We start from the raw sequence: 20,968 nt of genomic DNA on the forward strand, positions 1-20,968 counted from the left end.
TGCTAGTCCTTTCTGAACACCACATATATTTGTACATAAGGATGTACAAACAAGCCATATGCAAGATAAGTTAGAGGTAATCAACAGAGGGAAGGCAGGCAGGGATCAGGCAAGGCTTCTTCTAGAAGGTAGCATTCTAGCGGGGACACGAAGCCAGATGGAGATGAGATGGAAGGGAATTCCATGAATGGAGGCCAGCCAGTGAAAATGCCCAAAGCAGAGAGACCTGGAGGATGCTGTTCCAGGAGATCAGTGTTACTGAATAGGGGGGAGGAGGGCTTGGGGGTGGGGTGGGGTTTGAAAGTTAGGAAAGATCTGGAATGCTAGCCTAACTTTGAGCTGGAATTTTTCTCATTGGGTAATTAGCCCCTGAAGCGGTTTGAGCAGAGTAGTGACAAGACCAGATACACGCGCCGGGGAACACTATTATTTTGGGGGGGCATGAAAGATGATGGAGGGATGGGGCGGGGGTACGCAGGTGGGAACGCCTGTTGGGAATCCGCTTCAGCAATCTAGGCGGAGGGAACAGAGCAGAGAGCATGAACGGGGCGGATTCGTGATGAGAGGGAAGAATTAAAGAGCACCCCAAGATTTAACACACTGAAGACCCAGGGAGTCAGAGAAAGGAACGAGTTTAGAGACAAGACAGCAAGCTGAGAGTGACAGAGAGGGGACCAAGGGCAGAAATGGGGGGCCACTCAGATTCAGGGGGTTCAGAAATGCCCAAGAACCCGCGGACGCAGCGGGCGAGCGGGAGAGAGGGGCGTCCGAAGCCGAGCCGCAGCCTCGGAGGTCGGGGGGATGGGGTTAGGAGAAGAGGCCCTCAGCTCTGGTGAGGCAGGAGGCCGTCAGGGATCTCATAGAGCACCCCCACCCGGGCTGGAAGGAAGCGGAGACAGGGGGAGCTGAAAACTGTTTCGAGAAGCTTGGCTTCGGGAAGCACAGGAAAGTTGAGTAAAGGTTTTTTAGGCGCAGAGGGCCAGGCTGGGTACGTCCTCGACTAATTCTCCTAAATTATTTTACCAGCAGACTACTTCTTCAATGACTAGTTCGGCTCTTCTCTTTTCATCGCGAAGCTCTGCTCCCCCCTGCAGTTTGGGTCCGCTCGGCTCACACCCAGTGGTGAATACTGGGAAATGTAGTTGAAAACCTGGTCGTCTTTTCTGTTGGCCCCCTCCTGGAAACTTCATTTCCCGGCATCCTGCGAAAAAGAACTGAAGCAAGTGGGGGAGGACTTGAAGACACTACCCACCTAAGCGCACATTCTGCTGGGATTTGCAGTTCCTTGGATTTATATCAGCCCACGAGCGTGGGGCACGGCGGACTACAATCCCAGAAAAGACTGCGCTTCCCCTTCGATGACGTCATCGCCACAGCGCCGAGGCTTCTGGGAACTCCCGTAGTTCGCGTGCCGGGCCCTAGCCTCAGCCTACCGCTTCGGGAAGACGACATTTCCCAGGTGGCTGTGCGGAGGCGCGCCGGGAGCAGGCGGACACTGTGATTGGCTGGCGAGCCGGCCGCACGCGGAGTAGCCGAAGCTGCTCTGTTGCGACAGAGGCCGAGCGGCGAGGCCCGGTGAGCTGGGGGAGGGGGCGCCGGCCGGTGAGGGCGGGAGAGTCGAACCGGGCCTGAAGGGAAGGCGAGGGATGGAGGGAGTGGGGAGACCCCGGGGATGGAGAGGAGATCTGGGGGAAGAGGACTTCTGGTGAGGGACGGTTGGTGAGGGAAGAGAACCGGGCCGGGCGGGGGAGGGGGGGTGCGGGGGAGAGAGTAAAGACGGGAGTTGGGGAAGAAGAGTTGGGGGAGGGGGGAGGGAGGTTGAGGAGATGACGGACAGTGGGGGGGGGGGGAGGAGAAGACGAGAGTGGAGGGTTGGAAGAAAGGCGAGAGACTAGAAAGGGAGAGATCGTGTTGGGGGAGGGGGGAGAGTGGAGATCGGGACAGAGCTGGGAAGAAAGCAGAGGGGGGGGGCAGAGGGATGGAGTAGGGAAAGAGTGGGGGAGGGGCTGGGGGAGAGTGAAGAATGAGGGAGGTGAAGGGGGCAGAGAGGGACAGTGGGGGAGGGATGGAGGGTGAATAAAAAGAGGGAGGAATGAAAATAGAATGATCAAGAGAGGGCAGAAAGGGGGGAAGAGATGGGAAAAAGGGGGAGCAGGGAGAGAGTGGAGGGATGGAGCCTACAGAAAACAAAGCCTGGAACAAGGGGGAGAGGAAAGGATGGAATGAGAGACAAGTTATGTAAAAGGCAAAGTTAAAGGGTCAGGTTATGGGGAGAGAAAGAGTCTGGAGGGGACTGTGAAGGTAGAGGAGGTTGAGGACCCAAGGAAAGAAATGAGAAGTAGGCAGAATGGGAGGGGGGTATAGGAGGTAAACTGAAATGTAGAGTAAGGAGAAATTTCTCTTAGGGGGCAAAGCTAGGCCATAGGAACATAGATTTATAGCTGAGGTTATTTGATCCTGTCATTTTATGGATAAAGAAATGTGAGGCTTAAAAGTATTCAGTGACTTGCCAGGCACTGCTAATTAAGTGGAAAAGCTAAGATTCTGATTCCTCTGACTCCAGATTTAGCATGGTCTGTGATGTGGTAGTAGAAGTTCAATAGAAGATGGGACTGATGGGTTGAAGTTTGAGTCAGAAAAATATCTGGGGGCTACAGATTACTGAGTAAGACACAGTGGTTTGGGAATAGAGAAGACTGCTAGGCAAAAGATTGAAGAGAAGACAGAAAGCACCTGGCTATCTCTTTGTGTTGTGTTCTTGGGTATGGAGATTTCTTTACCTTTCTCACTTCAGGTTAAACAGAAAGAACGGTAACACTTGTGGCTGATCACCATGCCCTCTGATCTGGCCAAGAAGAAGGCAGCCAAGAAGAAGGAAGCCGCCAAAGCCAGGCAGCGGCCCAGAAAGGGGCATGAAGAAAATGGAGATGCTGTCACCGAGCCACAGGTGGTAGAGGAAAAAAACGAGGAAGCCAATGGCAAAGAAACTTTAGGTAAGGCTGAAGTGTCTTTTATGGGAGTTCTCTGATAATTTCAAGTTGATGTGGAGTTCCCAGATCAAAAGCTGTCAGAACTGTAACATTTTTCCTGACTAGATCAGAGGGTAGATGGAGAAGGTGGAAGAAATGAGAGTGGCAAAACAAAGTGAGATGTGTCATTTGAAACAAAGAAAGATGAACTATCTCCTAGGAAAGGTGGAACCATGGTCTTGGATTGATATGGTCTTTAAAGCAATGGATACACATTGAATGAATTTGAGAGTTTGAAAACTCTTACTTCCACTCTTAGACTAAAAATTCATTCCCTAGTTCCCAACTTTCTCCGAGGAGGCAAACATTTTGTCATCAGACCTAGGTTCTAAGATAGTGGCATCTAGGGGCTCTCGTCACTTAGCCTCAGGTTGCTGAGGGATGATAAAAGCTCACATATGCTTAGTACTTTAATGTTTGGAAAGCACTTTTCTCACAGCCCCATGATGTATATGTAGAACAAGTATGATTCTCATTTTGCAGATGAGGAAAGTGAGCCTCTAAATTGAGGTTAAATGGCTTGCCCGTGCTGAGACAACTAGTAAATATTTAAGGTGGAATTCAAACCCAGGTTTCCTGCTTCTAAGGCCATCATTCTTCCATTACTCTACAGTATCTCCTCAAGGGCTAGAAGTAGGCTTCTTTCTAACTCTCTTGGAACTTCCCTTATTACCAGGCATCAGGGTTACTACTTGTTTCAAAACCGCTGTGGTCTGCCTTTCAGGCTGCTGAAGACTGAATCTTCTCTTAAGCTCCCCACAGTGTTTGGAATGACTCTATTCTGCATATCACCAAACTTGAGCCTTGCCAGTCTAGCTCTGCCGGGCAGTCTTCCCCAGGAAGCAGAGCATGGAAAACCAATAAAATCCAAAGAGAGTGTGATTTGTAAGATTCAACAGGGTTATGATATTCTCTGTGGGAAATGGCATGAACCAAAGTATAGGTTGGAATGAATGTGATTTTTTCAGGAGCCAGTGAGGAGATTGGCTTGGTTAGAACAGAGGGTATGTTATGTGTTTGGGAGTAGTGAGGGAAAAGATGAGAACCAGAAGGGTGGTTAATGTTGGTTGAGAACCTTGAGGCAGATGGTCTGACCCTGAGCAGAAGTATGACCCTAGGGATCATGACACTGGAGGAGGAGATACAGAAGCTGGGGAGAAGCTTTGATCATTTTCTTAAATCTCCTTCACATGTAAGTCAAGACATCACCCCAGGATGTCATTGATCCTCTTTGAAAACGATGACGACGACGATGAGCAACAACAATCATTCCGGTCCCCAAAGAGACCTTTGGACCCTTAGGTCTAATCCATCTAAGCAGACCATTCTCTTCCTTCCCATTCCATCTTCTGTCACCATTCCCCACCATTGGATAGGCTTCTCCTTTTCTTTCCAAAACATGTGAAAACTACAAAGGTTACCAGCTTGGGGATTTTGAGAATGAGCGAGTGGCCTACTTCCATTCCTTCTTCCATCTCAATAGCTTACACCCCCAGTTCAGGCTTTTGTTGGTGCTGTCTCATTTCTAGATGATTGTAGGCTTCTTTCTTTCTGGTTTTGTCACCTCTGACCCATCTACAGTGCCATGGTTTAAATGTCATCCCTTTAGTCTGATGCTGTCATTAATATCATACTGTCTCTGAATTAATGATCATCTGGATGGTGATAGTAGATGACATTTATGTAACACTTTGAGGCTTACAAAGCACTCTTTTTTTTTTTTTAAAGTAATTTTCATTTAATGCCTACAACAGCTCCGTGGGGCTTCATACTGTAGGTGGCATTATTCCAGTTTGGTGGAGAAAAATGATACTCAGCAATGTGAATTAACCTGCTCGTGGTCATAGAGCTAGGAAGTTTGGAGGTGGAATTTGAACCTAAATCTCTCCTTTGAAATTCAATGTTCTTTTAAATATATGACAAACCTTTCATTATAGGAGTCCCTCATATTTTTTCTGGATTTTCTCCACACCTTCATTGAACTTTATCTTGCTTCGCTAAGGCCTCGTCCTCTCACATCAGTCTAGTTCTACTGTCCTCACTAGCTATAGTTCTGAAGCACATTTTTTGCAGCTCAGCCCCCACCCCTTTTCTAAACTTATTAGTCATCCTCTAGGACTCATCTTCACATTTATATCATTTTTATACTTTCTTTTTTAAAAAAATTAATTGATTCTTAATTTTCAACATTCACTTCCATAAGATTTTGAATTTCAGATTTTCTCTCCCTTCCTCCCTTTCCCCTTCCCCAAGATGGTGTACAATCTGATTTAGGCTCTACTTATACATTCATATTAAATATATTTGCACATTAGTCATAATGTAAAGCATTTTTATACTTGCAAGGCATTTTTGTATCCATTCTTTTGTTTGATTCTGAAAAGAAACAGTGAACCCCAAAGTAGATGAGGCAGGCATTGGTTATCCCTCAACACAGTAGCAGTGTGATTAGAGGATAGAACACTGAACTGTGGTCAGGACTGGTGTCCAAATCATCTTTTGTGACCTGGTTATAGCTGGGACAAGGCCTTTGCCTTTAGGGGCCCATTTCCTCATCTGCAGCTAAAGGGCATGGGTTAGAATACTTGCAGCCTGGAGGCCTCAGGTTCCTCACCCCTGGATTAAATAATCACTAGAATGTCTTTCATCTCTTAACATTCTGTGCCTGTAAAGAGAGGGGGACATCCAAAGGTAAATTGACTTGGCCAAGGTCGCCCAACTTGTTAGTAAAAAGAGAGCACTAGTTCCCAGTGTGTTCCAAAACTGGTGTTCTTTCCACTATGTTGTGTCTTCCAAACTTCTCGGTCAGTTTTTCCACCATTTCATTTTATCCAAGTTAATCTCAAATAGCTTCTCTCCTGTCTGCCCTTCAAAATAATGATTTTAAAACTGAAGTGGGAGAGTAGGCTGCCTAGAACTCTGTCACTGCCTCAGGGACCATCTTTGGAGGTAATTTTGGCTCAGATAAATGTAAGGGAGCAGTAACTATATGATTCACAAGACATGAGCCACCATCTGGTGATGTGGGCCCAGTCATTGAACCTGACTTTTTGTGTGCAAGTTAAATATAGTCATTTCCTCCTGGGCAGGATAGTGATGGCATCAGAAATGAATGACAAGTTGGTGGGGCCATAGGACCTTATGACTAGCCCCTTCTGGGCAGTGTGGCTTCCTGGAAACGTAGCCTCCTCAGTTGATGAGGTGAGCTGATGTCCCTTTAGCATCTGCTAAAGGACAGATAAAGCATATCAACCCTTCCCTCAAGGAGCTTATGTAGTCTAGTTAAGGGCCATTAGCATGTATAAAATTAATTATACAAGTTATAGTGAAATAAATGCAATAGAGAGATCACTTGGTACAGTGAAATGAGGTTCCATCCATCTCCATGACAGAAGTTAGACATAGTATAAGTAGAACGTTCTTGAAGAGCAGTGTACCTGGGTACTAGGTTTGTGATATGTGCCAGCCTGGAGGGTCAGTGCTGATCTATTAAACATTGTAAAGTTGCTGGACATGAGTTGGGTTCTAGTCTTTGGGAGCAGTTTTGCCTGTAGATTGAGCCCATTTTATACCTCTTCCCCTGTTGTCCTTAGAAGTGGATTTGCTGACCAAGGAGCTGGAAGACTTTGAGATGAAGAAAGCTGCTGCTCGAGCTGTCACTGGAGTCTTGGCCTCTCACCCCAACAGCACTGATGTCCACATCATTAACCTCTCCCTCACTTTCCACGGTCAGGAGTTACTCAGCGACACAAAGCTGGAGCTGAACTCAGGGCGTCGCTATGGCCTCATTGGTCTGAATGGAATTGGTGAGGCACTGGAATGGTCAGTCACTTTGGCAGCCAGCGGTATTTATAGGGTATCTACTGTGTACCAAGCCTGGATGCCAGGCACTACGGAGGATGCAAAGATTACTAATCCATTGCTCCTGCCTTCAGGGCCCTCACAGTAAGCAGGAAGAGGAAAAGAGAGCTGAACAATACAAGGCAGGAGAGTGCTATGTGGTGTGTAGTACAGCCAGTGCTGGTAGATGAGAGGAGAGAGAAAACACTAGGCTACAGTGGCCAGGGGAAGTTTCATTCCGAATCTCAGGGAGGGTGAGCTAGGTCCATAAGGTGGGTAGACATGAGCTAGGCAGCAGATAAAAGGGTGGAGCAAACTCAGTGTAGGAGGGGACACATAAAACCAGTTTCCATGGGATGAAGCAGTGTAGGAGAGTTGTATGAGGTAAGACTAGAGCCTGCCCATGCACATACATAGCTTCCACTTTCCACATCCTATCCCCTACTCCCTCCTCACCCTTTTCTTAAATTTCTCCTTTACCTTCAGGAAAATCTATGCTGCTTTCTGCCATTGGTAAGCGGGAAGTGCCTATTCCAGAGCACATTGATATCTACCACCTGACTAGGGAGATGCCCCCCAGTGATAAGACACCCCTGCAGTGTGTGATGGAGGTGGACACAGAGCGGGCTATGCTGGAGAGAGAGGCTGAGCGACTTGCCCATGAGGATGGTATGGAGAGGGACCAGGGACATTGGGTGTCCTTGGGTGGGTGACCACATAGTGAATAGAGGTGGGTGGTAAGATTCAATTCTAGGCACCAAGGTTCTTTAGAATTTTGTGTTGTCTCCTATTTGCAGCTGAATGTGAGAAGCTGATGGAGTTATATGAACGATTAGAGGAGTTGGATGCTGACAAGGCAGAGATGAGGGCCTCTCGAATTCTGCATGGTTTGGGCTTCACACCTGCCATGCAACAGAAGAAACTCAAGGACTTCAGTGGTGGCTGGAGAATGAGAGTTGCTCTTGCCAGGTGGGTCCCTCCCTCCCCTCAGCAATCTAATTTCCTTGAGGCAGATCATCTATCTCTAGTTTCTTCAGTCTGAACCCCAGTTACTCTTTGGAAGCAGTTGTCTTCGAACAAGGGCCAGTAGGGATGTATGCCAAATGAATGATGGCTTTAATTGCAGGTAGTGGGCTTGTGGAGGGAGAACTGTCTTTCCTTCCTTCTCTAGCAACACCTTCTAGCTCCATTTCCCCTTTTCTGTCTTGTATCTGATTCCTAATAACCTGTTTCTGGGTCTGACAACCCCATTGTCAGGTAGTTCTTGCTTGTGTTTCCCCGAGATGCTTGTGGCTGTTCCAGTTTTATTTCTTGTGTCCCTTGTGTAGGTGGAGACTTATAGAAGAAACAGCAGCATCTTTATTAGGTCCTCTGTAGACTCTTCTCTTCAGGCTAAATGATCCCTTTGCTTAAAAGCCTTCCTTTCCAGCCTTGTAATTACTTCTGTCATTTTCTTTCACATCTCCAAGTTCTACCCTTCCCTCTAAAGTTGGGGAGAACTACAAGCTGCCTGTAGGACTCCACAGAGCCTGAGTGTGTGTCTGTGTGTCTGTCTGTCTTCCATCCAACCCAGCACAAACTTGAATTAGCATCTCTTTTGTTCCTGTTCCTTTTTCCACCAGAGCCCTTTTTATCCGGCCCTTCATGCTGCTATTAGATGAGCCCACCAACCACTTGGACCTGGATGCCTGCGTTTGGTTGGAAGAAGAACTGAAGACGTAAGAGTGTGTGCATATGTATGGCAGCTTGTGGTAGGGGAGGGCATTAAGACTGGACTGGGCAGGGATTCTTGACCTTTTTTGTGCCATGGACTTCGTTAACAGATTCACGAAGCCTATGGACCTCTTAGAATAATGATTGTAAATGCATAAAATACATAGGATCAAGCCAGTTCAGATATAGGTATTGAAATGTTAGAAAGATAAATTCAGAGTCCATAAGAATCCATAGACTAGGGACAAGGTCAGAAGCAACCCCTGGAGCACATTCAGAGCAGCCCCCTGAGAAGCTTCTGTGTAAGATCCTAGATTCAACTTGAAGTCTAGTAAAGGGGATAAAGAAGAACATTGGTGAGACCTAAAGAAATTCCTGATTGACTTGAGTACTACACCACATTTGGGAATGGCTTCGGTCAGTGTTTTCTATCCAAACCTCTTAACTTGTGTGTTCTTTCATCCATCCTGTTTTCCTACCAGCTCAGGCAGCTGTCTATCCATAGCTGCTTCCACGTTTTATTTGTGTGTACACATACGTATCCAACCCAGCTAGCTTCCCTTTTGCTTCTGTGGTTACTGTCACTTCCACCTGCCTGATTTTTAAGAAAATTCTTAAGGAAAATGAGAAAACTTGGCCTCCTTCATGAGTTCTTTGGCTTTTCAGCTTCAAGCGAATTCTGGTCCTCGTCTCCCATTCCCAGGACTTCCTGAATGGTGTTTGTACTAATATCATCCACATGCATAATCGGAAGCTCAAGTATTACACAGTGAGTGGGCTCCTGCAGCCCCATTGGGGTGACTTCTTTGGGTTCAAGCATGTTATAGAGATTTATTTTTGCTTCTATCTGTCTTTTATTTTTATATTATCTTCATTTTCTAATATACCTCTTTTTCCTCCTTCCTAATGAACTATCCTTATAACAGATAGAATTCTGTATTCGAGACATTTTTTAAAATTCTTAAAAATTTTTCAGTCTTTCCTTACCTGAAAGCATAGGGTTAGAGGTATGACCCTAATCCTCCCCATCAGAACAAAAGGAACAGTGAAGAGATCCTTGACAGCCTATTTTTAAAGGCTTGTTTCCTCATGTCTGTGATGGAGGAATCAGTCCTTATGGGCCATGATGTTCCCTGGGCTGGGTGATGGGAAGGACTGTTGCTGTTCTCTGGGTGACAGCTAAGTTCTTTATTGTCCACACATGGCAGCTGCCATGCTCTCCATATGTCTGCTCAGCAATTGCTCCCAAGTTTGTAGATTCCCAAACCTTCAAGTTTAACCTTCAACACATCCCCCTTTGTCATATAGTCATTTTTCAATTGTGTCTGACTCTATGACTCTGTTTGGGGTTTTCTAGGAAAAGATACTGAAGTGGTTTACCTTTTCCTTCTCCAGCTCATTTTACAGATGAGGAAACTGAGGCAGTAGGATTAAGTAACTTGGCCAGGGTCACACAGCTAGTAAGTAAGTGCCTGAGGCCAGATTTGAACTAGATGTGTTCTACTGGCCCCAGGCCCAGTGCACTATCCACTGTGCCACTTAACTGCCCCCTCTTTACCTGCTGTGTGATCTTGCCCAGTTAGAGTCAGAATAGTCTTTCCCCTAACCTCTGGCCTACCTGAATGAATACATCTGCCTGCTTTATCCAACTCATTCATGCAGGGTAATTATGACCAGTATGTGAAGACGCGTTTGGAACTGGAAGAAAATCAGATGAAGCGTTTCCACTGGGAACAGGATCAGATTGCTCACATGAAGGTATAAAGGCTGTGGAGTCAAGCCTGGAGCAAGGCAGTGGAAAAACTGTTTTTAGAAGCTCAAGTGTAGGGGAAGAAGAAGAAATCATGTACCCTTACCCTGATTACCCTGGTCTGTTTCAGAACTACATTGCTCGATTTGGTCATGGCAGTGCCAAGCTGGCCCGGCAGGCCCAGAGCAAAGAGAAGACACTGCAGAAGATGATGGCCTCAGGGCTGACAGAAAGGGTTGTTAGCGATAAGGTAGAGGCCACATGGGCCACTGGTTTTTGGCTGTGTATTGCTGGTGGGAAGCAGGTGGGAAAGGGGACTAGACCCTAGTAAATGTTCTATGCTTCTATTCTTCAGACACTTTCATTTTATTTCCCGCCATGTGGGAAGATTCCTCCACCTGTTATCATGGTGCAGAATGTGAGCTTCAAGTACACAGATGATGGGGTAAGTTCAAAGTGGGGTAAGTTCAAAGTGGACTGAGTTGAGAAGCCACATAGTGAAGAGGAGAGGAGGTAGAGGGATGGTGCCAGTTAGATGAGGGATGAGTCCCAGTTAGACTGAGAGAGGCTGAGACCGATCCTTCTAAGCTATCACCACTCATACCACCTTACAGCGTAGGAGAATTCAAGATCTGACAGTTGGGGAGGGTCTGGGTAAGGTATGATGGTCTCTTTACCATTTGTGGTCTTCTCTCTTTTGGGGGTGGAGGTTAAAGAGGGGCTGCCACAATAGGACAGGGCACTGAGGGTCCTTGCTTCCTCTACTCAAACAACAGCCCTGCATCTATAACAACTTGGAGTTTGGAATTGATCTGGATACACGTGTGGCTCTAGTGGGGCCCAATGGAGCTGGAAAGTCAACCCTGCTGAAGCTGCTAACGGGAGAGGTAGGATCAGGAGGGTCAGATTGCATGTGGATCCACTTGGGAGAAGGAGGAAAGGCGTTGTTTGCTCAGGCAGCCTTCCCCGTGAGTGCTCTGAGGGCTGGACATTGCATACTGCTACAGGACAGTGCTTAGCAATAATTCTTAGTGGCCCATGACCCACTGTATTCTTCTCCTTGCTTTGGCTACCACCATCCTTTCACCTAGGCTCCTTTCTGTCAAGGACAGGATTTCTTTTGTGGTCCACAGGTAGCTTTTAAAGGGTCAGTGACCTTGAATGAGAAAATTTACATCTTTATTTCACTACTATTGTTTCTTTGTAATCCTACATGCTTTATTTTATACATTTAAAACATTCTGAGAAAAGAGATCTGTAGATTTCTCTAAACTTCCAAAGAAATCTATGATATATTAAGAATCCCTGAACTGGAGGCTGGGAAACCTCCCCCAACTGGCTGGATGATGGAGAGCTATTTGATAATCTTTGCCCAAGAGTAAGACCTGGGGAAAGAAGGGGGATGCGGTTTGCTCAGGTTTGCATTGTTTTCAGATGACAGCTGGTTTTTACTCTAAGAGCAGCAGTTATCTATTTAGTCAGAATAGAGAATCTTGTGTGTAGGGGCTGGGGAGGGGCAGGACAGAGATACTGTACCAAGAAACTGTGTGTTATCTGTCTTGTCTTCTTTATTTGTATGAATGTCTTTTGCTCCATCTGTGCCTCTCTCCTTGGGATAGGGGTGGCATTTCTGATCTCTTCCAAATGCATTTAGGTTGGCCAAGATACAAAATAGGTTTATGGATCTGCGTTCTGTTTAGCTGTGTGATTGAAGCCTCTGGTAAGGGGGAGGTGGAGAGATTATCCATGTGTTGTATGTGTGTCTGTGTCCCTTGATGGGGAAAGTTTTATGTGTTCCGTGGTTGTGTTCTTCTTTCAGCTGCTGCCCACAGATGGGATGATTAGAAAGCACTCTCATGTCAAGATTGGCCGCTATCATCAGGTATAGAGGGAAGGGAATGAGCATTTATGTGGTACCTGCTGTGTGCTAGGCACTCTGCTAAGTGCTTAATAAAGATTATCTCATTTAATCCTCACAACAACCCTCTGATGTCGGGGCAGTTATACTCATTTTACAGTTGAGGAAAATGACACAGACAGAAGTTACATGTCATTTAAAGACTTGTCCAGGGGCACACAGCTAGTAAGCATCTGAGGCTGGATTTGAACTCAGGTCTTCCTGACTCCAAGCCCAGTGCTCTACCCACTGTGCCACCAGCTGTCTAAGGTACAAAGGCCCTCTGTCTGGCTTTCCTTGACTTTTATTTCCTCCCCAGTAAGAGATGCATACAGTTTATCTGGTCTATTTTTTTTTGTCACCCAATGCTGTAAAGACACAAGCATTGAGTTTGCCATCCCTCAAGCAGGAGGCCTCAGGGGTCAAGGCCCCTCAAGGGTCAGGTCTGAATGATTATCACTTGTAGAATTCTACTCACAAAGAGGTCATTAACACTGGTTTTATTGCTGTTTTCCACCTGTAGCATTTACAAGAACAACTGGACTTGGATCTCTCCCCCTTAGAATATATGCTGAAGTGTTACCCGGAGATCAAAGAGAAAGAGGAAATGAGGAAGATCATTGGTCGATATGGCCTAACTGGAAAGCAGCAGGTGAGCAGGATGGCCCTCCAGGAAGCTCAGAGAATCCTGAGCCCCATGATGGCCCACATAGGGCATTGTGTTCTGAACCCTATAGTTCTCCCAGCTCCTCAGACCCTTGGTGAAATTCCTTTAAAAACAAAACACTTTATAAATGTTAGCTATTAAATTGTCATCCTCCCTTCTCTTTCCTTCCCAGATATGAGAGAGGGCCAAGTAACAGGGAAGGAACATCATAAACCATCTGAGATATTTCATCTTGTGTTAAGATCTTGATTTTTTTCCATCCTGGTTTAAGAGTTCTGTAATGGGGTATATGATGGGAAGGGCTTGGAACTTCCATTTTCTGCACCTCATGTTTTGTGCCCTCAGAGTTAGGAGCCTGATGGAAAAAGAAGAGAACAGCAAGAGACTCAGATATTCATAGTAATCTCCCATAACTGAGCCATGATCATGGAAGAAAAAGGGAGCAGAGCCCTGGAGACAGAGCTCAGGAATCAGACTCCTGGATTCAGATCCAGGATTGAAAACTTAGTGCTTCCCTGAGCCTATAGCATGGGTCTTAAGGAGAGGTCTGTTCCGGGTATGAGGCCACTTAGGTTTCTGACTCCAGAAACATTTTTTAGCTACGAGTCAGGAATCTTGTGTGTTAATCTTGACTGACAGTGTGGCATGTTGCTGCACAGCATTGTCCCAAAGTCCACGTAGGTCAAAGGGTTGTGATCCCACACAGGTCAGCCCAATCCGAAACCTTTCAGATGGGCAGAAGTGTCGCGTGTGCCTGGCTTGGCTGGCTTGGCAGAACCCCCACATGCTGTTCCTGGATGAGCCTACCAACCATTTAGACATTGAGACAATAGATGCTTTGGCTGATGCCATCAACGAGTTTGAGGGTGGCATGATGCTAGTCAGCCACGACTTCCGGCTCATCCAACAGGTAGGAGGGGTTGGGGAGGAGGACATGAGAACAAATACAGACACTGGAGAAAAGGGACCGTCTGAATGAAAGAGTTCTGGCAGCTCTGGAGTCATTCCTGAAGGAACTTCAGCTGAAAAGCTGTCTTTCTTGAAAAAAAAAAAAAACAATCTAGGATACCTAGTCTGACTACTTTTATGAGGAGGAATCTTCTTGGAGGCATTTGGTCTATGGTGGAGGGAAGGGGAGTGCTGACAGTTGGGAAGGGATTATGGGATACTGAACTGGGTTACTGAAGGAGGGTCATAGGATCATAGGTGATACATTTAGCTCTGGAAAACATCAGAGGTCATCTCCATCCTCATTTTATGAAACTAAGACCTAGAGAAGTTCAGTGACTTGCCCATGGTTTACACAACTGATAAACGCATGACAAAGCTAAAAGTTTGAACCTAGGGCCCCATATTTTTTCCACAGAGCAGTGAATTAGGCTTGGGGCTGTCTTGCTTTCCATCCCTTAGAACAGAACCAATCTTGGTGTTCTGAACTGGATGTAAAGAGAACTGAGGACTATGATTCTTCTTTCAGGTTGCCCAGGAGATCTGGGTCTGTGAGAAGCAGACAATCACCAAATGGTCTGGTGACATCCTAGCCTATAAGGAACATCTTAAGTCCAAGCTGGTGGATGAGGAGCCACAGCTCACCAAGAGGACCCACAATGTGTGAGCTAGCCACCACGGGTTTGGGGCAGGACCTTGGTCTGGGGACTAAACCATCTACTACCCTGACCAGCCACCCAGGACTGGACCCCAGGGCTGTGCTCTTGCATCACTGCAATATTCCTCATCCCTTGCCATCTTTTTCCTTTCCCCTCCCATTCTGACCTCTGCAGACAATACCTGTCTGTTTCCCACCCTCCCTCTGCTTACCTTTATCCATGTCTGGACCACATTTGGCTGCCCTCCTCTTTTTGTTGACCTTATCCACACCCTGATGTTGATGCAGTTTGGGCTTCCTAGGGGCAGCCCTGGGGCCCTGACCCTTAGAGTTGGGCCCCAGTGAAAGTATCCTGGGTTCAGGGAGATATGAGGAAGGTTCCAACCGCTCCTCCTCTTTCCCTTTCACTTCTCCCCTTCTGCTTCTGATTCAGAGCTAGGGGCTGGGGCCCTGGTTCTGGTCCTGGTTGGTTTTTAAAGAATTATTTAACAGTGTAACTACCAGATCTGCCTGACACCCCTACAAAGTGTCCAATAAAGAAAAAGGAAAAAAAAGCCACAGCCACACTTTGCTTCCTTGGCCTGGGTACTGTTCCCTTCTCCGACCCAGCCCCCAACACTTGAGACTTCACCCCCGAACTGTAGGATTGGGGCTCTGAATGGGGTCTGATCCTGGGCTGGGCGGAGAACACTGAGGACTAAGACCTGAGGGAGACTGGCCTGCAAGTGGGCTGGGTGTTAGTGAAGAGAATGAATGGAGTTACCCAGGCCTCTTGTCTGCACCTGGGAGTCTGTCTGTTAGTATCCGACCTGATTTCTGTCAGGCAACCCCAGGCCTATGCAAAGACTGTCCTGTATGTTTGGACTCTGCTTTTACTCCTATAATTTATACCATCTGGCCCACTAGCAGGAGTCCACTTCAGTACTCGTGACCTCCAGGGGCTGCTGTGAATCAACACCCCCATCTCCTTCCTCTTCCTCCCCCCACTTCAGAGAAACCACCATCTAACTATATTAGCGAGGAGGCAGGCAGCCCCAGCTCCCTCCTGCTTTCCATCCATAGAGCTGGGCCCAGGTCTTGTGGGAGAGGCTTACAGAAGGGGGAGCCCAAGTCCTGCCCTCAAAGACTTAGTCTTAGTTGGAGAAATGGTTTTCAAACCAAAGGTTTTGGGGATAATACTAGACAAAGCACTGCTGCAACCTGAAGCATTCTGAAAAGGGGAATAGATCGTTGGGGCTGGAGTCAGAGGAGGTAGAATTCAAGCTGGGCATTTAGGGATGCATGGGATTTGGAGAGACAGAAGAGTAGTGGGATGTTTCCAGCGGAGGGGAAACGACAAGGGGAAAGAAGTTAGACACTGAAGATAGTTTTTAATGAACAGTGAGGTGGTGCAGATTGAATGACTGTCTCCTCTGCTTCTGGATAGGCTCAGAAGGGAGACACTTTTCCCTGGGATTTAAGGAACTATCCCCTGAGTCAGGGTGAATGCCTGAGTCAGGACTTCTAGTTTGAGGGAACCTTGGATGTCCACTAGTGTGGCCCTCTCATTTATAGAAAATGGGCCCAGGCCCAAGATCACAGATGGTAAGGAGCAGAGCTGGGCTTGAGACTTGGGTGCTCTTGACTTCACACTCAGTGCTCTTTTCACTAGCTTTCCTGGAACCCTCAAGATCTTAAGCTTCTACCGAGGTAGCCACATGTGTGATCTGATGTCCGAGAGCTTTCCTAAAAAATATTTTCAGTAATACCTGAAATTCCATTATTTGCAGTTAATTCCTTTGTGATAAGCATTGCCCTCTTCCTGTTAAATTCTTGCACATTAGTCCCTAATGGCCTAACCTATTGGTGTAAGTGGTAAACTTCCAGAACCTGGTAATGAGATCCCCCCATCTTCAAGAAATTTATACTCTGTAAGGCTAAACAGAAATTTGGACGAGCTTCGTGCTCCTTGACCCCTGGGGCCAAGCCAAAATTATGAAATCAGTCAAACTTTGTCTTTGTGTTTTCCCCCTTTTTTCGTTTTGTCCTCCATTCCTTCTTTCCACCCCTTTTCCCCAGGGCTCCACCCCCTAGGGCTTCAAGCTTTCATGCTCTCAAGTCTTCAAATCAGTATGTAAAAGGAGCAGATAATGTATCCTTGCTAAGACACTGCACTGTATTGGGCTGCCTCTCAAAGTAGATGGGATGTGAAGAACCTAAAATGTGAAATACAGAGAACATGCATTGGAGATGGGGAGAGAAATCTGCCAGTACGGCCTACTCCTGTTTCCCCTGCTTCTGTACCATTCAAGTCCTAGCCATCTGTCTGGTCCTGCCGTTCCTTTAAAACCTTCCCCAACTGCTCCAGGCCAGAACAGAGTGCTCTTCCCTGGCCTACAAGTCTTTATTAGCATTCTAAGCTATTGAGTGCTCAGTTGCTCTCCAGTTGTTCCAGGTGCCTTAGCTTTGCCTCCTTAAGTAGATTGTAAGCTTGAAAGTAGAGACAATAGCTTTTGCTTCTTTATCCCTGAATAGTACAGTGCTTGCCACATAGTAAGTATTCAATAAATACTTGATGTACTGTTGATGACACTAGCTGGTTTATGGACTTTTGAGGCATTGATAAATTCACTGCTAAGAGCCCTTTGTGAAAGGGGAGAAAATGCCTGGCAAGCAGGGTGGGGATTGTTGTACCCTCCCTTAGCAAGACTTGGAAATTGTTCCTCCTGATGGTGCAAAAATGGGTACTATAATATACCTTAGGAAAAAAGTGAGGAATTGTTCCAACCATCCTGGAAAAGAATTTGAAATTATAGGACAGTGACAAGTATTATCCCACTATTATGCACATACCCCATGGAAATCAAAAGACAGAATGGTTCCATACACATCGAAATAGTAATAGCATTTTTTGTGGTAGTAAAGAATTGGGGAAAAAGTAGACAACCATTAATTGGGAGTGACTAAATTGTGGTACGCTAAAGGAATCTAATTATGTAAGAAATGATAAATAAGGAGAAGCATGGGAAGACATGAACTGATGCAGACTGAAGGAAGCAGAATCAGCTACAACAATGTAAGTGGAAAAAAGTAACCAAACTGCCATTTAGTTATAATGACAAAGTGGCACCAGAGAAAGAAAACTGCAGAGCTGGGGAGTGTGAAGGCGGGCAGTATCCCGTCCAATCTGATGTATTGGTTTGGCTGTATTTTTTTTTTATTTTGTGACAAGCATGGTTAGTTGGATAGGGGAAGAGGGAAGGCTATTTTCCAAAATGAAGATGATGTTTTAAAAAAAAGCAATAAAAATAAAATTTTTAAAGGAAAAATTTGTTCTTCCTGTCTGTTACTGTTGCCTGGATGCTTATGTCATCGCTAACATTTTTAACTTGATGTTCCAGAATAAGGACCTACAGAGCAATAGCTAACATTTAGCACCTTAAAGTTTACACAGCACTTCACATACTCGTTTGAGCCTTGAACAGCTGTGTCAAGGGAATGCTACAGGCATTATCCTCACTTTTACAGATGAAGAAATTAAAGATTGCACTGTCCAACCTTAGGTGATGCCTATGGAATTCAAACTCATGTCTTGTGATTCTAAGCTCAGCATTTCCACCACAATACCAGGCTGTCTTTCCATGTACCATGGATAGTGGAATTTCATGGCATTAAAAATGTATTTATGTAGAGGAGTCAATCTAAAAAAAAAGTCCCCCTTTTTCACCCTGTGTGTGGTACCTACCCCTAATTCTGGCTTTGCCTGAAAGTTTGGTAGGAAGGTAATATTTCTCATCAACCCTTACTTAGAATTGTGCCTGGGAGTCCTTAGGATGGAGTTGAGCTACTCCCCCAATTGCCTGCCCCTCCCAAGTGCTCTTCCTCTCCAAAGCACCTTGGTCAGGTGAGCTACTCTCATAAGTGGCTTCCCAAGAGAGACTGGGGAGAAGCTACCTCAAAAATGAATTCTAAGGCTGGACAGCAACAGCAATCGCCACTGGGAGTTGTTGAGCCCTAGGGGGAAAAGTCTAAGTGGAGGGGCCGCTGGAAAGAGACCTGCTCAGTATATATCTGCAAAGTGGGAAATGTAGGAGCAAGGAGTTATGGAATTGGGCTAGAGAGGTAGTCATGAAGGAAGACTCACTACAAGGCCCTAGAATGGACCTAGGAGGGGAAAGGAAGAGAAGAATGGGAGAAAAACCCGATGACACCTTTTGCATCTTTGAGCTAGTTTTCCTGGTGACACCTGCCATCTCTTGCCATGTGAATAGCTGAGTTCAATGAATATGAGGGCCTAGCAGTTGGAGCAGTAGCCCAATAGGGAGCAGACTGCTTTTCTATTTCCTGTAGCATAAACTAGAGATTCCTGGTTTGGCTTTTGAAGCCCTTTCACCACCTGGCTCTAATCTTTCCAGTCTCATTCTACATCACTTCTTTTCCGGTACTCCAGCCAAAGTGGCTGCATCTCTGATCTCCCTACACAGTACTCCATCACGGATCTCCATCCCTTTGCAACAGCTGTCCCTTCTCCCTACTAGGCACTGCCTCAGATAATCCCTCTTTCCTTCAAGATGTAAATCAAATACCACCTTCTATAGAAAAGCTTTGTCCTCTCTCCTCCTAAACCCTCTCCCTCCTACATATACACTCCCAATTCCTAGTATCCCTTCCCTTCCCTAAACTATCTTGTGTTTATTCTGTATATGCTTACAGGTTGTTTCCTCTGATAGAACATAAATTCTTGGAGATGAGATTTTTTCATTATTTATATCTCCAGTTTTGGAACCGTGCTTGGCACATAGTAAGAGCGTAAATACATTGACTTCAATTGAAATGGTCTTTGAAGTAATTTAGTCCAATCATAGCTAACTTGGAGACAGAGTTTCCATGTTCTGTGGTGTATCTGGAGAGAGGTATTGCATGAAACAAAGTACAGAAGGCCTGCACTGATTGTAAACCGGGCCTAAGGTGCTAATAAGTACAAGAGCTGGGATTTGGCTGCAAGTCCATCTCTTTTAGCTGCCTTATTAACTGCTGACTCCATGTCCTTGCCGCTGTTCTCCATTCTACCAGGATACAGGAAGGCTGAAGTCTTGAGTGACAGAAGGGATTAGCCATAGCCAAGCTGGTTTAACTTACCTAGGGAGCCTTAGCCAGAGCAATGACTTCTCTCCTCTCTGAGCTGCTGTGGACATTGCCTAGATCTCTCATTTAGCACTTGGTCTAAGCTTCCTGCTCTTTTTTCTTATACAAGCTCTGATTTTCTACCACTGTAATCTCCTTGAAAACTGTGACTTTATACTACTTTCTCCTCCTCCTTCCCAAGTTCAGGGGCTAGACACTCAAAAGGAGAATACAAATGTGTACGCCTTTCCTTTTTCCCCCTCCTCAGTTCTCATCCCCCCTACCAGGAGTGACTAAAATGACCTCTTTCCCCAAATCCCCAACCTACCTATAATTTCTACCCCTACTCTGGGTTAGCCATCAAAAATAGGTGAAAGTCACTGTTTCCAGAAGGCCCTAATTGAAATGGAGGCTGGTTGGGAGAAGTCTGAGTTGGTACTGAGTGCACCACTTCATTATTAGGTTAACAAGGCAGCCCCCTGTACTGACTAGGGGAAGGCAACAAGACAGTATGGATTTGAAATATTCACCCTGCAGGGAAGAGGGCCTGTGAGGCATGGGTGAAAAACAGAAAGTTAAGGAACTGACCTGTGCCCTTTAGGTCATTCTTCACAGTTTGACCCCAATCTATTTTTTTAGATTTCTTGCACATTAGTCTTTCATTCCACTGAAATTGTCCTGCTTTGCTCTTCTGTGTGGATGACATTTAATGTCCCATCACTGTGGCTTTCCTGTTCTGGGGAATGCATGGCCTTTTCACCTTAGCGTCATTACCGTCCTTCACAGCTCAGCTGAATTACTATCTCCTACAGCAGTGATATCAAACTCAAAGAGAAAGTGGGGGCCACTAGACTTTACTTAAGGTTCCCTGTAGCCACCTATCAACTTAGAAAACCCGCATAGGACCAATTTCTACTTTTCTTGATTTTGTTAAATATTTCCCAATGACATTTTAATCTGATTCTTATAGCACAGGAAGGGTGCAATGCTGCACATGCTGGTGTGTTTGACGCCTCTACCCTATGAGAAGCCATTGATGATATTCTCTTTCCACAGAAATTATTTTGTATCTATTTTATTTAGCTTTCTGCGTGGACATCATCTCTGTCCCAACAATCTTAATTCTTTGATGCTGGGACAGTTTTGTTTTGGTCCTGCTATGTTCAGCGCCATTGGCAGAATGGGAAGAGCTGGGAGGGAAAAGAGGTCTGCATTCTAGTCTGTAGAAGGTCTAGGAAGGATGTAAATCCTTCCTCTGAGCATGAAATAGTACATTTCTAGAGCAGCTGTTCCCCATCTCCATCTCTATCCCCAGTGAAAAAAGAAGTCAGATGGATGAGATTGCACTACATGACATCAACTT

General features: G+C 45.9%; 1 protein-coding gene across 2 annotated transcripts; it reads left to right on the forward strand.

Moving 5' to 3' along the window:
• Positions 1-1,388: 1,388 nt before the first annotated feature.
• On the forward strand, positions 1,389-15,068 carry ABCF2 (ATP binding cassette subfamily F member 2). 2 transcript variants are annotated; one of them, XM_072652197.1, is made up of 15 exons: positions 1,389-1,575; positions 2,795-2,993; positions 6,623-6,835; positions 7,356-7,538; positions 7,667-7,838; positions 8,492-8,587; positions 9,249-9,351; positions 10,245-10,340; positions 10,463-10,582; positions 10,688-10,777; positions 11,109-11,219; positions 12,152-12,214; positions 12,753-12,881; positions 13,603-13,806; positions 14,374-15,068. In XM_072652197.1, exons 2-15 carry the CDS (start codon positions 2,834-2,836, stop codon positions 14,509-14,511), a joined length of 1,878 nt encoding a protein of 625 aa, XP_072508298.1. In that variant the 5' UTR covers positions 1,389-1,575; positions 2,795-2,833; the 3' UTR covers positions 14,512-15,068. The 2 variants fall into 2 exon arrangements, with proteins under 2 accessions (XP_072508298.1, XP_072508299.1); XM_072652198.1 differs by lacking the exon at positions 1,389-1,575 and adding an exon at positions 1,579-1,705.
• The last annotated feature ends 5,900 nt before the right edge of the window (positions 15,069-20,968 follow it).

Source organism: Notamacropus eugenii, chromosome 3 (genome assembly GCF_028372415.1).
Source record: "Notamacropus eugenii isolate mMacEug1 chromosome 3, mMacEug1.pri_v2, whole genome shotgun sequence".
Lineage (NCBI taxonomy): Eukaryota > Metazoa > Chordata > Mammalia > Diprotodontia > Macropodidae > Notamacropus > Notamacropus eugenii.